The sequence below is a fragment of the Paralichthys olivaceus genome, chromosome 5 (genome assembly GCF_024713975.1).
Source record: "Paralichthys olivaceus isolate ysfri-2021 chromosome 5, ASM2471397v2, whole genome shotgun sequence".
NCBI classification, from domain to species: domain Eukaryota; kingdom Metazoa; phylum Chordata; class Actinopteri; order Pleuronectiformes; family Paralichthyidae; genus Paralichthys; species Paralichthys olivaceus.
Genome location: NC_091097.1, coordinates 14,156,569 through 14,171,814, shown reverse-complemented (window position 1 = coordinate 14,171,814; position 15,246 = coordinate 14,156,569). Strand labels below are relative to the sequence as shown.

The 15,246-nt window shown below is 41.7% G+C and overlaps 2 protein-coding genes across 5 annotated transcripts in view; one reads left to right on the top strand and one right to left on the bottom strand.

Moving 5' to 3' along the window:
* The first annotated feature begins 219 nt into the window (after positions 1-219).
* The window catches only part of prkcab (protein kinase C, alpha, b), a 77,172-nt gene continuing 62,145 nt past the window's right edge, over positions 220-15,246 (top strand). The window contains exons 1-2 of one of the 4 annotated variants that reach the window (XM_069525103.1): positions 220-540; positions 843-874. In XM_069525103.1, coding sequence (XP_069381204.1) covers positions 374-540; positions 843-874 — 199 coding nt within the window. In that variant the 5' untranslated portion in view covers positions 220-373. The remainder of the gene's footprint in view (positions 541-842; positions 875-15,246) is intronic. The other 3 variants (XM_069525104.1, XM_069525105.1, XM_069525106.1) reach the window with 3 other exon arrangements.
* Positions 1,075-2,516, bottom strand: LOC109638742 (uncharacterized). The gene is made up of 5 exons (XM_020101866.2): positions 2,365-2,516; positions 2,201-2,259; positions 1,292-2,126; positions 1,192-1,220; positions 1,075-1,116 (listed from the first exon to the last, which is right to left on the bottom strand). The coding sequence occupies exons 1-4, from the start codon at positions 2,385-2,387 to the stop codon at positions 1,214-1,216; spliced, it is 924 nt and encodes a 307-aa protein (XP_019957425.1). The 5' UTR covers positions 2,388-2,516; the 3' UTR covers positions 1,075-1,116; positions 1,192-1,213.

Sequence of the window (15,246 nt, the reverse complement as noted above, 5' to 3'; positions counted from 1 at the left end):
GAGCAGGTTAACTTTGGGATTAAAGGTATGATTAGTCAGACCATGAGGTGCCTTGTAAGTAATTAAGTGTTCAATACTCTGGTTAAAACACACTGACCATCCTGGTAAGCAGTTTGAAGATGTTAAAACTCTTCTTCTTCCAAAAGTTCCCCGTTGAAGTGAGAATTTCCCACAGCGCGTGAAGGCGGCCTGGCCCTACGTCACAGTGAATGAAAAAGCGGCGCTGAGCTGCGGTGCAGGCGCAGAGCAGGTGAGTGCGCGGACTGAGGAACAGCGCCACTCATCCGGAGCTGAGGACGCGACCACCGCCTTCACTCGTCTGTCGGGACAACGTCCAGGGCTGCGGAGTTTCCCCCCCTTTTTCCTTTGCACCATGGCTGACCACCTTTTACACTACAGTGACTCCGCAGGGGTCGGAAACCGGTTCGCCCGAAAAGGTGCTTTGCGCCAGAAAAACGTGCACGAAGTAAAGAACCACAAATTCACCGCGAGGTTTTTCAAGCAGCCGACGTTCTGCAGCCACTGCACGGACTTCATATGGTAAGAGAACCCACCCCCTCCCCTCCCATGTCACTACCGCTGATCACTGTTGACATGTTCAATCCATTAACTTTATGCCAAAGTTGTGCAGCAGTGATAACAGATGTGCATGATTTCAGATGCTCCTCGTGTGTGCGTTTTGAAGTCACGACATCTGAGATGGACTCTTTTTTTTGTTGCAGATTATAGATATTCAACTGAAATAAATCAACTTCTATAATCTGATGACAAAGTTTGAGATGATTTTCACTGACAGAACACAGCACCTCCATTTGTTTAACACTCGTGCCTTTTTCTTGCAGGGGATTTGGGAAACAAGGATTTCAATGCCAAGGTAACTCACTCAAACACATGAGGCGGCAACAGTGCCATTTCCAAAACCTGCATTTGACCCTAAGGATACCCATAAGAAACCTAACACTAAAGTTGCACCTTTTGCTTGTCTGGTTCATTCATGCTGCTTAGCTAACATTAAGCATGTGCAATTGTGTTGTAAGCAAATACATCTGGTCACACATTGAAGCAGACAGCAAATTGTTGAAATTTAAAAGTTTATTTTCTGGAGAGCACATCGTTCTGCAACCAGGAAAATCAGGAGTTAGTCATTTGAATTTACTCTGCGATGTTTAAGATTAAAATCAAAACATTTACCTTTTATGTGGACACTATGCCTTTATGTTCTGGAAGAAAACACAATGATTAGGTATATTTTCAAAATCGTAGAGAAGTCACATCTTAGTGGTGAACAAACCTTTGAGGGTTCTTCACACCCACAGGGGCAGCTGGTTTACGCCTTTCAGGTGCCATCGGTCTTACAGGCAGTGGAGGGGCAAATACTGGCGAGTATCTGGATTTGTTGAAGAGGTACCTGACTCTCTGGTAGCCGTTTCTGGACTGGATAATGTAGGATGAAGGTGGTGGTGGAGGAGGAAGGATTGGTTCACTCACAATCAGGGAAACTTCTTCCTCAGGGCTATCTTGGCTCTCATCATTTGTTTGGTAACTAGTTTTACCAGAGGACGGGCTTTCATTCGCAGAAGTAGCGACCCATTGACCTCCTGCATTAGCTGGGTAATTTTGGAACGAGGGCTCTGAGGAATATTCAAAAGACCCCACATAACCAGCTTGACCGCCCCCCCCTGCAGTATTGGAGACACCACCGTCACTTGGGGACTGCGCTGCATTTTCTGCGGAATACTGAAAGACATCCTCAAAAACAAGACTGGGAACTTTTCGGGAGCCCCCGCCAAGTGTATTGGAGCCAGTGCTGGGGCCTGGCTGAGGCCTTGCAGGGTCACTTGGCTTGTAGTTGCGGCTTAAAGGAAAGACCATTGGCACGTTGGCGTCCCTCTGGCCCCAGTCCCTTGACTCACTATTAACAATGCGCTCTGCTGCAGGAGCACTAGGCACCGTTTGTCGAGTTGCGACCGAGGCCGGCTGCCGTGCAGCTGACAGCTTGTTGTTGCTTGCGTAAGCAGTGGCACTTGGCTGGCCATTGGAAGCCTGCCAATCATGGGACATCAGAGCTTCGTCTTCCGCATCGTCACCAATGTTGCGTGAGTCAGATATATACGGATATCCATACCCTGCAGGATTAACAATTATAGATTAAACAGATATTCATGAGGTCTAATGTGGTAATTAAGAAAAAAGTCATTACCTTTTATGGCTGGTAAACCAAGACTGCCACCAAACAGCAAAAAGCAAATCCCTGAAACCCTGCAAGAGAAGCCAGTAAAGCACAAACATCTAATTAAAGTTTCTATTTTAAAAGGTAAATGGAACAAAAAGTGCTCAGAAATTCATTGCGCCAATAAAACATACCACAAAAAGCATCCAAGAGCCATGTCTGTCAGCTGAGAAGCAGTCCTTAGACACTGTGGTATGAAACGAGCTAATCCAAGGGACTGACTGAACCAGAGTGCAACCTCTGCTTGTCCCCGCGTCTCCTTTTTATCAGAGCTCAAGGTCTCTCTTAACGAAGAACATTAGCAGCAGCTGCACACAGAACAATCGGCGGCCGAATCATTAACAGGTGTGGCAGCTGGACAACACTGCCACCCACTGTTCAGTTGGAAATCCGGACTTATTATTGTGCCCAGTGTGTTTATGCTGAAACATTCTCTGACGTTTGTCTATTCCACCTTTCCCTGATTTTAAAAATACATGTCTACAGTCAATAATCTATAAAAACCCCATCAGTAATCATATTTGTTTTTCACCAGCATCTAGTCACCACTTAACTGTGCTGGTGTCTTTGCAACACAGTATCTGTGTCCTCAATCCAGTGAGTGTCACTCTGCAGGGTCATGCTACAGAGAGACTTTCAGTGAAAAGATCTGTGGCTCTAATTAACTGTCCGGCTGAGCAATGTATCTCTCTGTACCACAGCCACATGGACATTTATCTTTTTGATGCGCCCAAACAAAAGCTTTAACTCACAGTGTTTCTTCTCATTATGGAGCCATAGGAGATTTAAAAAACGAGTTTTCAAACTCCCCACATTCTGATTTGGTGTGTATATACAGTATGTGTGGGGGGGTGACCTGTCTTCTTGCTGCTGTGTTTGTCAGCGGAGTTTGAATATATATACGGAAGTGGACTGACAGGTTTGTGTTCTTGGATGTAGACGTGCTCGTTCCTGCAGAGTGTGCAAAAGGAATGAATTGCTTTTTCCCAGAAGCGTATATTGGGATAATCCTCCAGAGGCCATGTACAGGCCTCTCTCTTCATGTGTCAGGCTTTGTGATTTCAGGTTGTCAGTCCATCTGTCCAATCCTTGCAATATCTCTGGGAATGGCAGGAGGGAATTTCGTCAAAGTTGTCACAGACGTTCAGCCTGATACAAGGACGAACTAAATAGACTTGGGTAGTTAAAAGTCAAGGTCAATGCTAACTTCCGGAATACTTTTTTGGGCCATAACTCAAGAATGAATATGCTAATTATAATCCATTTTTATTATATTCCTTCAAAGTTTTCACAAGATTCTAGACAGACTTGGATATAAATTGACCTGCTGCAGACAAGTTGCAACTGCAAGGATAGAATTCTAGTTTCTTTATGGTTTGGATGCATTATAACTTTTGTAATTATTGATTACACTATTCAGACATAAGATACTGGATTATTATTGCATGGGGCTTTGAGTCAGCCAGGGCAGAGAGACTGTAACTCAAATATATATTCCTGTAAGACTAAGAAATAAAGGCATATTTCTCACTGTGAATGAAAACTTATCTTTATTCATGCACAAAGCTCAAAAGCAGATCCTCAAGGAGCTGCAAAGTTCAAAGCTAAGCTAAGTTCTAAGCTAAGCTAAGTTCTAAGCTAAGCCAATCACTAAGCGAAGCATTTATGCCTCTTCACATTCATTGTAATAAATGACACTGAGGGTGACAATGCTCCCTGAATGAGGAACAGCTCACCTGGCTTCTAAGAGTTGGTTAAAAGATGATAAGGCACAGCCCCTATCATTATTCATCTTTATCAATTTCTCTACATGGTTTATACAAGTTTATGTCTTTTTAGTCTCCCGTGATCGCCCACCTCAACTGCATAATGGCAAGAGGTGGAGCGCCACCCATGGTAGATGGTCTCTGTGTGGGTGGGGGACTGCAATTCCTAATGTCTGCGTCTGCCTGGTTGCGGATGAAGGATGCGTGTGACAGAATTACAGATGAATTAATTACTTAGACCTGTAGTACGAAACTGTTGTCTCCTCCTTCTGGCAGTGAGAGGGATTACACAATCAGAGAAATGTCTGTAGTCCTACGGCAACCATTATATCAGTAAATGTAATAGCTACATATCCTACAATTAATATTTTACAAATTGCAACTTAGGGTGTAGGGTGGCATCCCTCTGTCCCTTCTCTCCTTATTGCCCTCCAATCATTGTTTGTCTTTTCCATTGACTACTTTCTGTGTTCGACTCTAATCTTTCCTCTAAATGCAGTTTCTTTTTTATCTGGCGCATCAGAGACCTTTCTCAGATGCACCCTCTGCTTTCCCACCACATCTCTGCCATACTCCCATTTGCTTTGGCCTATTCAGTCTCCGTCGCTATTCTTGTTCACATCTTCAGGGTAAGACAACTTGCTGGTAGTTGTGAAACGCATTGCTACTGATGCAGATCATGGGAGTGCCGCCACAGACAAATACAGAGAGACAGAGCTACCTGCCAGTATTTTGTCAACTTGTTTGGGCAAGAGCTTGCATGTAACTGGCATTAGTTTGTATTCAAAGCTCCCACACTGCAGCTTTAATAACCAACATCACATGCAGTAATGTTTTGTTCAGTAGCTTCACATTTACTGGCATTTTCTTTTGCAAAAAAGGGTTGTTGTACATTCACTGTAACGTACTTATCCTGGTCACCTTAGGAACTCTATAAGATCAGACTCAACTCAGCATTTAAAAAAACTACGTCATTTTACAGTCGATTTTGCAGTACAGTGTTTTCTGTAGCTAATGTAAATTTCAGAGAGGGGCAATGTGTGAGTCTCGTTGGCTGGGACTTGGACCACTGCGGAGAGTCTACAACTGTGATACATCCTGTCATATGGACATGCTGAGTTATATCCTATACATACATGACCATTATACATACACTCACCTTACCATTACATCATTGTCCCCTGTACACACCCGTTTTTCTTTTCATCATCACGATGAGTGAATTATTCTCTATTTCACACTGCTAAAGAAGTGAAAGCAATTCCTGGATTTGCTCCCTGATCCGTTACCACAACAAAATGTAAAGGTCCAGGCTGTACGATTTAGGTGAAAGTGCAGAAATTCAATATAGAAATCTCCTAGGTTTGTTATCACTACGAGTTAATCAGCTTAACTGTACGAATTGTTTTTTTTCTTTACCGTAGAATGGGCCCTTCATGTTTAAACACTTTATATTTACATCGAGAGCAGGTCCTCTCTACAGAGGCCGCCATGTTTTTACAGTCGTCCAAACTAAACAAACTAAACACCTTTTGAGTTTTTTATGAAGTCTGAAGGCTAGCACCGGTTCTCTTTCATGTTTGGAAGGGGAGGGTGAGGTGAGGGGTATTCAGATGCAACTTCACCATTAGATGTCACTAAATTCTACACACTAACATTTAAGAGGTTCTTTTCTCAACCTATTCTGAATCGTGGTAATCTTTCCATTAGTTTTCGCAAAATCCTCCTAACTAAAGCTAAATAAAAAAACACTCAACACATGCTAACATCTGGTTTTTGTTTGCAATGAAAATTGATTCATTTTTTAGGAGGTTTACCTGTTAACCTTTTTTTTAAACTGCATATAACTGCTAATTTTTGTGTATAAGATGTATAACAGACACATAAACTGAGATGAAATAACCTCATTGGCAGAAGTACTTTAACATGTATTAATTTAATTGAGGTCTGAATGATTCATTTCTGTCAGATCACTGTTACTGCCCAAATGACTCTGAACCTTTCGCCAGATGCCAGAACCTCTCATTAAAACCAGTACAACACTGGTTTGAGTGCAATTTCTGCTGGATCACTCATTCACCAACACCATGGTGGATGCTCTGTTCTCCCCCTCACCTCCCCCATCCTCACCTGACGCTGAAGCTACACATCTGTGGAAGTGACTGTTTCATCTAGAGTGTTGACAACCTGTCACAGGGGGAGCAAGCCCTCTGTCTGGACACAAGGAAGAAAGGTGAGGCTTGGAGGGAGAGGCAGAAGTAGAAGTAGAAGAAGAAGAAGCAGATGCAACAATGTAGACAGGGAAAGAAGGCGAGAAGGTGCAAAGGTGAACACATAGGACTAAATAAACACAGGATGATCTACAGTTGCATGGGTAGCAGTGTTGGGGTGAGAGAGATGATGAATTGAAAGCGGCCTTTCACACAGTCTGGCTTCTTGATACTGTGTTTTGGCAAAGATAAAGCAAACAGTGTAACTACTCAGAGTGGATGAAAGAGACAAGAGTGAAAACAGTCGGAGATATGTCTACTTGAGCGATTACAAACTGTGGCCAAGTTATTTGAGTTGTCATGTCTGGAATTGTCTTGTGTGCAGAAGTCGGTTAAAGACCTTTTCTTCTCAGACTTATATCAGTTCTGGCAAAGCAACGCCTGCACTAATATCTGACTTGCTCCACAAAGATGGTCTTAAAGGTATTTTAGAAACTGTGTCTGGATCACATTGACTTATATCTGCAATAAGAGACTTTTTTTGCACTTGGGGGCAGCAGAAAACATTTGTGAGCAATGAGAGAGACAAGGTACACCCTGGACACGTCGCCAGTGTATCACAGGACCTATATACTATATATAGAGAGAGAGAGAAAGCAAGAGAGAGAGAAGCAACCATTCACTTTCACAACTTACAGTTGATTAAGAGTCTTCAATTAAACTAATCCCAATCTGCATGTTTTCGGACTTGGTGGGAAGAAGCCAAAGTACAGCTGCATTTCAAGCCAAGCTCCTTTTTGCAGTGAGGCAAGGGTTGTTTAACACTGTACCACCATGCTGCTCTGTTTAAGTTGAGAAAATGAGATGTAAGTAGAACATGTTGGAATACATTTGCTTATTTAAACATCCAGAAGACAGGGCAACATTGATTTTCAGTCGTGAAGTAAATGCTCCACTCTGTTCATCAGCTGTCTGTCTGTGAGCTGTTTGGTGCAGAGCATTTCGTAGAACAGGAGGTTCAATGGATTCAGAGCTTATTTGCTGCAAACAGCTGTGTGCTGCAGCTGAAAACAGATGTTATAAGAGTGTTGAGAGTGAACCAAAACCGTTCAGTTGTGGATGGACAACTAAACAATGAGCTGAAATCATGATATAGATCTAGAAAGCAGAGGACAGCTGCAGACTCAGGTGATAATTCACTGTAAAATCATAGGAGGCCATTCATCCCATTCCCATTGCCACGGTATTTTCGGTACCTCCATGAAAAATACATCCATCCATTATCTAGATCACTTATCCTTCAGGGTTGGAGGGAAAGGGGGCTGTAGCCAATTCCAGCTGACATTGTGCTAGAGGCGGCGGACACCCTGGACATGTCGCTAGTGTATCGCAGGGTCAACACGTTTACACCCATGGACAATTTAGAGGCTCCAATTAACCCAAGCTGCTTGTACCTGTCCAACTGTCAGGTTTGAACCCAGAAACGTCTTGCTTTAGAGCAACTGTGATTATTATTTCCCTGTGTCTTTAAAATTTGGTTGAAAGTTCATTTAGATCTCCATTAGCCACTCTATTGTAACAGTGGACACTCCTTTAGGGGCCTCCACAAGTTTTTACAGGGTTCTTCAGCAGCAGAAAGTCAGTAATATCTATTTATATGTTAAATAATTAACACAACCACTGCAATAACCGAAATCATATATAGATATAGACAAACTCATTTTAAGAATCAATTGTTTGTATAGTGGCGATCGGTGGTCTATTTCCCAGGACAACTATCAGGGTAGATGTTTGCTATCTGCAGCGTCTCCTTACTCTCCCATATTGCTGTGCATAATCTCCATGTTGTTTGCGGTCCCTTCTTTGCTTCCATGGTGACATCTCCATAACTGTAAGCAGCCTGGTTTGTTCTGTATAAAATCTATTTGCATGTGAGATGCAGCCAGTTTCCTCCTCTCATCTCCAACCCAGCGCTCATCAAGTGGTAATGATGAGATCTTTATCATGATGAGGGTGTTCGGTGTGGGCCGCTCCACGGCTCCATGGGACTTTTGTTGCCAGTGTGGGTGACATCATGTATGTGTCAGTTAGCATGATGAGGGCTGACACATGCCTCCAACACGGCTGCAGCTGAGCTCTAATGGCAGGTTGGGAGCGGAGCCAATTGCTTTCTGCACTCAGAAAGGAGCGGTGGTACCTCATTTCCAATCAAGAGGAAATGAGGGCGTGTTGGAACATGAGAGCAGGGGGTGGGCTCCAAACAATAAACATACACATTGGTAAGATTCAGTGCTGCTCCTCTGAAGAGACACGGCCAAGATCTGAAGGGTCCTCCTGCTCCATCTCTGCTCTGACTGTAAACATGGCCTGGATATGTTAATTCATTCAACCTTTTTTATGAAACAGATCTATGCTTTGTTGCTTTAATATGGATTATATATATATATATTTATCTCCTCCTCAACATTGTGGGTTTTGTTTTGCTGTACTTGACTGTTCATTCTGTCATGTGGGAAACAGCACGAGTTAGAGAATACATTCATTTAAAAGCCCTGTTTTTTTGTTTTTTTTTATATAATCGCTTACATGTGCCACAAAAGTGAAGCTTGTTCATTACAAGTGTTGTTGTTTTACAGCACATTGACATTGGCCCTTATCGTCAAAAGCTTTTAATCGCGTTGTCTGACCAAGCTGACTAGTTTGTTGGCTTTTTCTATGTGCATGAGACCTCTTTCTCATCCTGAGATATTTGTTTTATTTTTCTTTTATTTCTGTTTCGCGTCTGTCACTTGAAACAAACTGATTTGGACATTTGCGTTCTCACTTACAGCCCCTCTGGATGATTTTCAGGAACGTGTCTGGAACTCAGTGCATGTCTGAAAACTGAAGCTTAAGAGTGGAGGCTAAGCTGACTGGGATAATTACTGTATGTGTTGGCTGATTCTCCCTCTTGCTCGTCTCTGCTCCATATTCAAAATGCCCCTTTGTACCATTGAGTGCTGGGTCTCTCTGTCGCTCCCTCCCTCCCTCCCTCCGTTACTCTCCTTCTTTCTCTCCACTCCTTCACTCAAGACGACTAGCAACAAAGTGGGCCACTTCCATGTTGTTATCATGGTAACAGCTCTTCTGGGCAGTTTTAATGTGTGTTTTACATTATCGGATCTCCTCCACTCTTGATGCAGCCCTTCGGTCCTTTTTATTTGGCCAGTTAAAATCACATACAATATTTAACAACCACGGAGTGCAATGTTTGCTGTTCAGACCTTTTAGGAACTGTGTGTGTGTTTCTGTAATTCCCCTTTCAACAGAATCTAGACTCGCAATTTTCTATTACATTGAATCTCCATTCAGATACTACTAAAGGTCTTTTCTCTCATCGACATACAAAACACAAACACAATGTCTTGTAGGTTCTGTACATTATAGATTGAAATACTGAGTGTATTTTTAAACGCAGCCACACTCTCATTATCCTCTGTCTGCACAGCCTGCACCCAAAAGGCATTTAGATGTGTGTGGCAGTTAGCCACCCTTAAGCAACTGTGACACAAGACCTTCTTATGTGTCAATATAAGGGGATTGCCACAGTCTGGTTGCGAGACAAAGAGCTCTCATTTATAATTCCTTACTGTGAAGAGGGGATGAAGATAAAGAGGAGAGAGGATTAGCTCCAAGAATGAATGGAAGATGGCAGGGAGAAGCATAGAGGAGGGCAGGTGATGATTTAGAGTATTTATATGGACTGTATGCTGGCCAGTGCATAACACCGAAGGCTGGATATGATTGTTGTCTTAAGGCCTTTGCACACTAGACGTGTTTATTTCGCTATATTAATCTTTATCGAGTCAATGCGAGCTTTCACCTCAGCAGCAGAATTTCATTGAGCGATGAATGCTTTTCTTTTTTTGTGGACCAAGGTCAATTTTTTCCCAAGGTTTCTCTTCTGAAACCTACACATCTAACCGATCAGACCGCTCGTTGTTGATGTCACATTTTTATGCACTAGCAGTATAAGAAGCACCCTTTCCTCTGCAGTCTGATATACATTTATTTGTTGATTTAGCAAAAATAATTGACTCACAGTTACCTTTTAAAGGATGATGTAGCCCACTTGAATCTGGGATCAAGCAACAGGCGACACAACAACTGTCGTAGAAAATGAATAAACCAAATGCAGCTGGGACTGTTAACAAACAAAGAGGACCTCAAATTAATTTATCAAGAAAATCAAATGAATCCTGGAGCTGTTGTGATACAGTGTAAGCTCCTGAAACAAGCAGTTCTCCTCTCCATCAATATTGGGTGTACTCGGGTCTTGCAACAGATCACCATTGCTTCATGTTGATTCCATTCCAGGTGCATTTTTTTTTTATTCTTAAAATGTATTTGCTCAATCACGCCAAAAGTCACAAAATTCACTTCGGAACTGTGTTGTTTTTTTATTTGTGTCACAGTGCAAATGCCTTAGTGGATGTAAGGTGACAGATACATTCAGTTTCCTGACATCGGCTCTGATGTGACTGCAGGGGGCTGATAACAATGAGATCAAATTGAAATAAAGTATTTATATGCATGTGTATTTAAATTTGGATCCCTTGTGCATAGATAAAGATTGAATACAGTTTTGGAACAAGGAGGAAGAGAGGTAATTACTACTTTCTGCAGTAAAATGCAATAAAGAGTTAAAAAAAACAGCATTTGGGATTTTAAACACTGAAAGCAAATCATGCCAAAATGCAGCTGCTTTTATAAACATGAACAAGCATATACCCTGCAGCTCACCTTTCACACTCAAACGTCTCCTGCTTTAAATGTCACAAGATCTCTTCGACTAACTCCATAGTTTGTCGAAGAGATCTTGTGATATATATTTGTATTAATCATTAAAAGCTACTGTAAGTTTCTTGCCAGATATGCCAATATGGTGTGTCAAAGTTACCATGGTAACAGTTCTTGGCCCCTCGCTGCCTGTGATGTGCCAAATCTGTGCCGACTAACGTACCCCAGGCGGGCACTTCCCTCTTGAAAAAAAAGAGAAAAGAACGCAACATAAAACAACCCTTGTTTCCAAATAATCCTTAAATGTGGATTCAACACGGGAGCTTGGCTTCACCTCCTCCTCCTCAGCCTCCATTCATGCAAATAAAACAGGCATCAGAAGCCATGACAATTCATTTGTGAGCCTGTCTGGCTGAAACGTTAAGACAGTATGTAAATCAAGATATGAATCAAGAGCTCAAATCCCAGACCTACAGGGGAGGAGAAAATCGCGTATCCAGTTCTGGACAGACCTTGCCCCCGTTTTCAGTGCAGCAGTTACCGCCACAAGTGCAATATTTTCATTTTAACAGACTGTCTCAGCCGATCATGTCAAAATGTTTTGCTTGCATAACACAATGTCATGTGGTGACATTAAAAAGGGGTCTTTTTTGGAGGCTCGGCAGCATTACTCAGCTGAGAGTGGGTAGTTAATTGTCGGGGAGCTGCCTGTGTGTTTTTGACACAATATAGTGTAATGCGATGACACATGCTGTTCCCTCATAATCTTTATTTTAACAAACAAAGGCAAAAGAGCATGTGGGGAGGGCCAGGAGGGACGCTTCTGAGATACAAGAGAGAGTGCTGGAGATTCTCGAAAGATGTGCGTGATACTATCCTCGAAAAACGTATAAATGCCTTTGCCTGTGTGCATAAACAACAATAGAGCGTGACAGAAGCAGTCACTGTGCTGTGATTTAATCTGTGCGGTTTCCAAAAAAGTCAGCGAGAGGAGACCCAGAGGAGATTCCTGACGAGATGCAATAAACGGCTGGCTCCGAGTGCATCTACTGATAACTTTCTCCCACACTTTTAGAACATGTGCTACAATATGAGTTCTTCGTCCCTGTATGGTGCCACCTCCTTTATTATTTCCGCCATGTGCAGACTGACACAGCTCAAAGTGAAAACTGCAGTGAGAGAGGTGAGGAGTAGCCTTTTCCTCTATCTGAGTAAAAAAGATGGCAGCATATTGAACCTTCATCCATTATAGATGTTGCACCAGTGATATATATAAAAGCCACCATCAGCACATAAGACCTACACTCAAGCGTCGGCCATTTAACCTCATCACTTCACTGAAACCATCTGTTGCCATGACGACATGTAATGTGTTAAATGTTACTCGGTCGCAAACACAAGGTGAGCGTATTAAAAAAGTGTGTGCTTGTGCAGAGCGTGCAAAAATTCAGCTGTCTGTTTTAGACAGAAAGACTCAAGTGCTCACCTCTGTGTGTCTCAGCACTCCAGCTGTACTTAATGAATTCAGCAGTGATTACACCCACACCCATTTTTGGAATGGTTTAAGTCAGAGATACCACATCTTGACCCACATAAAGTGAGCACGATGTGCACTCGGGAGGATTTGGAGCTCGCTGGGTCTGTATCTCATGTGACGAGAGTGTCTTCGGGTCCAAGGATGAAAAGCTAAACATGAGAATCTAGTTTTAATTTGTTGCTCCCCTCTGTGATCTCATACTGCACATTAACCTTCGCACAAAAGGTTGCTATCATCTGTGTTGTCTATCCAGGTAAAGGTCATTGTGGGATGAAAATCAATAACCTTAATAAAACATCATCAAGCTTATGCTTCAGCACTGAGCAAAACCCATTACCTTTTGGTGGTGGTCTGGTTCAGTGGGCGTTTTTCCACTTTTCCCTAGATTTCTCAGAGAATAATATAATAATAGAAAAAAATCCGACATGTTTAGGGGACTGATAATTATGAGTTTGTGCAGTCTGGTGCAGATCCAAATCAAACTGTGGATCTTGGCTGATGTATTTGCCTCTCCAGTCATGATTTTTGATAATGTCTTCAAATAGCTTGTTTTATTTAATCAACTGTTCAAACCCCAAAGTAATTAATAATACGAGTGATCAAATAGTTCTTGATTAATATGTTTCTGTCAATCAACAAATCTTTATTCTTATGTTGTGCTATAGTCACAATAAAAAAAAGGTGTCAGTTAAATATTTAAAAGAAAAATTGAGATGAGAAAGGTGCAGATAAAATGTGACTAAATGCCACATAATGGAGAAAAAGCACAGTGTGGGGCTAAAACTAACACATGGGACCTTCCCAGCCCCAGTCATATTTTTTGCTATTTCTGTGCAAGGACAAAGATGCAGGGGGACAGACAGGGAGAGGCAGAGGGTTAGAAAATGCGTGTGCCAGTTTTCTGAGGCATGCGCTCCCTCTTCCTGCTCCTGTGGTGTTGTAAGCGTGTGCGTGCGTGTGTTTGTGTGTGTTTTTGTGTGTTGTGCAGCATGAGGGTCACCCAGTAAGAGACTGCAGCGAGGCTCATAGTCATCCTCACACCTCTCTCCCTTCTTTACCTGACAGTCCATCTGTCCAAATATTTACCAGCGGCAACAGATTTCACACTGTAAACAAATTAAAATATGCAAATGTTGTATCTAAATGCGAGGTACAGTGCAGAATGAGCGTGGATATTGAAATGAGCCTGAGTATTTACCTACAAAGAGCAGTAGTGAAAGAGAGTTAATGTAAAAAAAATCAGGTTTGGAATTTGAATGCTCTCTGCCAATCTGATGCATTAGTTGCAAAACCTCAGTGATTTACCTTTTGTGTTTGTGTTTCCTGTTTTGACAATCTAAGGAGAAAACACAGAATGTGTTCTCTTCTGCTGTATTTGTCCACTTGAACCAAATAGATAAATTCATAAATTATTAACAAATCAATAAATCAATCTTCATTTGAAATATATTTAGATAGGTGAGTCAGAAAGTAACCAAATTAATTCCACTAGAATCTAAGGACACTGATAATGGTGTTACTCTGTCAGGCAATCATTTACTTAAGGATAAGTTCAGTTTTTTACTTTCTTGCCTGGACTTAAGCCTTTATCTCCATCTGACATTTGGTTGTTGTTGCCATGGTCACAACTTTACTGTTTACTGTGACAACACGTGTGGGCACATTGTAAATGGCCATGAAAGGGCAATTGTATAATATAAGCTATAGATAGTGTATTTTAGCACATACACACATTGTGAATATGTAGTGTCTGTGTTGCTGCAGTGTTGTGTTATCATGTAGATTAACAATAAAAGTAGTTTTATAATTTATGTTTATACTATATCTTTTAGTAAAAAGTCCTTGAAGCACTGTGTCAAGTAAGTAGATCCAAAGCCAAGCATTATTTCTAAATATTTGTCCACACTTGTCTCTGGTGAGCTCAGGTATGAACTAATGTGTATATTCAAGGAAACAGAAAAAGTTGGCTCACTAGCTCTAACTATCTCACCAGCTATCATCAGAGGCAGGACATGACATGAAAATCCAGCTGCAAAGGGTTTTGTTTACAGCACATCGACAGCTTTCAAATCTTGTCTTTCCAATTTGACGTCGGCATCATCTATGTGTACGACTCCTCCTTTGCATCATTAGATATTTGTATTTTTTGTAATTGTATCTGTCACATATAAGAAAACATCAGCAACGCGCCCACTTGCTGGCTGTGAATTCAACATTTTCCTGCTGTATTCTCACTTACTCTGACATTTTCCTGACAGACTTTCTGAAAAATTGTCCAGATCAAGTGAATGCGTTTTTTCCTCCATGGAAAATGACAGGTTTCTAAAGTATAGCAATTTCTACTCTTTTATAAGTCAAGATGTCAAAAAGTCCGATTTCTGTCTTAACTCGATATGCAGTCTCTATGTTTTGGCTTTAATGGGGTTTTCCACTCTTCTCGCTTGATTAGCAAAACAGTGTTTGTCACATTTTTTCTTCTATCTGTGTTTAAATAAACCCATCGCACAGCAACAGATGTTAGTAAATGTCATGAAATACCGCAGGAAGATGTTGTACTGTGATAACAAGTGAGACTATGTCCAGAGAAGGCTCCAGGCGCACATGTTAACTACACACACACACGCACACACTAGAATGCACATGGTTGTTCTGTATGATATCAGATGCCTATATTCTGATAGGCTGTTAATGTGCTACAAGCTGCATCGATGACAAACTGAATTG

Excerpts from the sequence above, each read along its gene's own strand:
- LOC109638742 (XM_020101866.2), bottom strand. The coding sequence starts at position 2,387 with ATGGCTCTTGGATGCTTTTTGTG. Across the intron at positions 2,260-2,364 it reads GCTCTTGGATGCTTTTTGTG|GGTTTCAGGGATTTGCTTTT; the intron begins GTATGTTTTATT and ends CTTCTCTTGCAG. Across the intron at positions 2,127-2,200 it reads TGGTTTACCAGCCATAAAAG|GGTATGGATATCCGTATATA; the intron begins GTAATGACTTTT and ends TTAATCCTGCAG.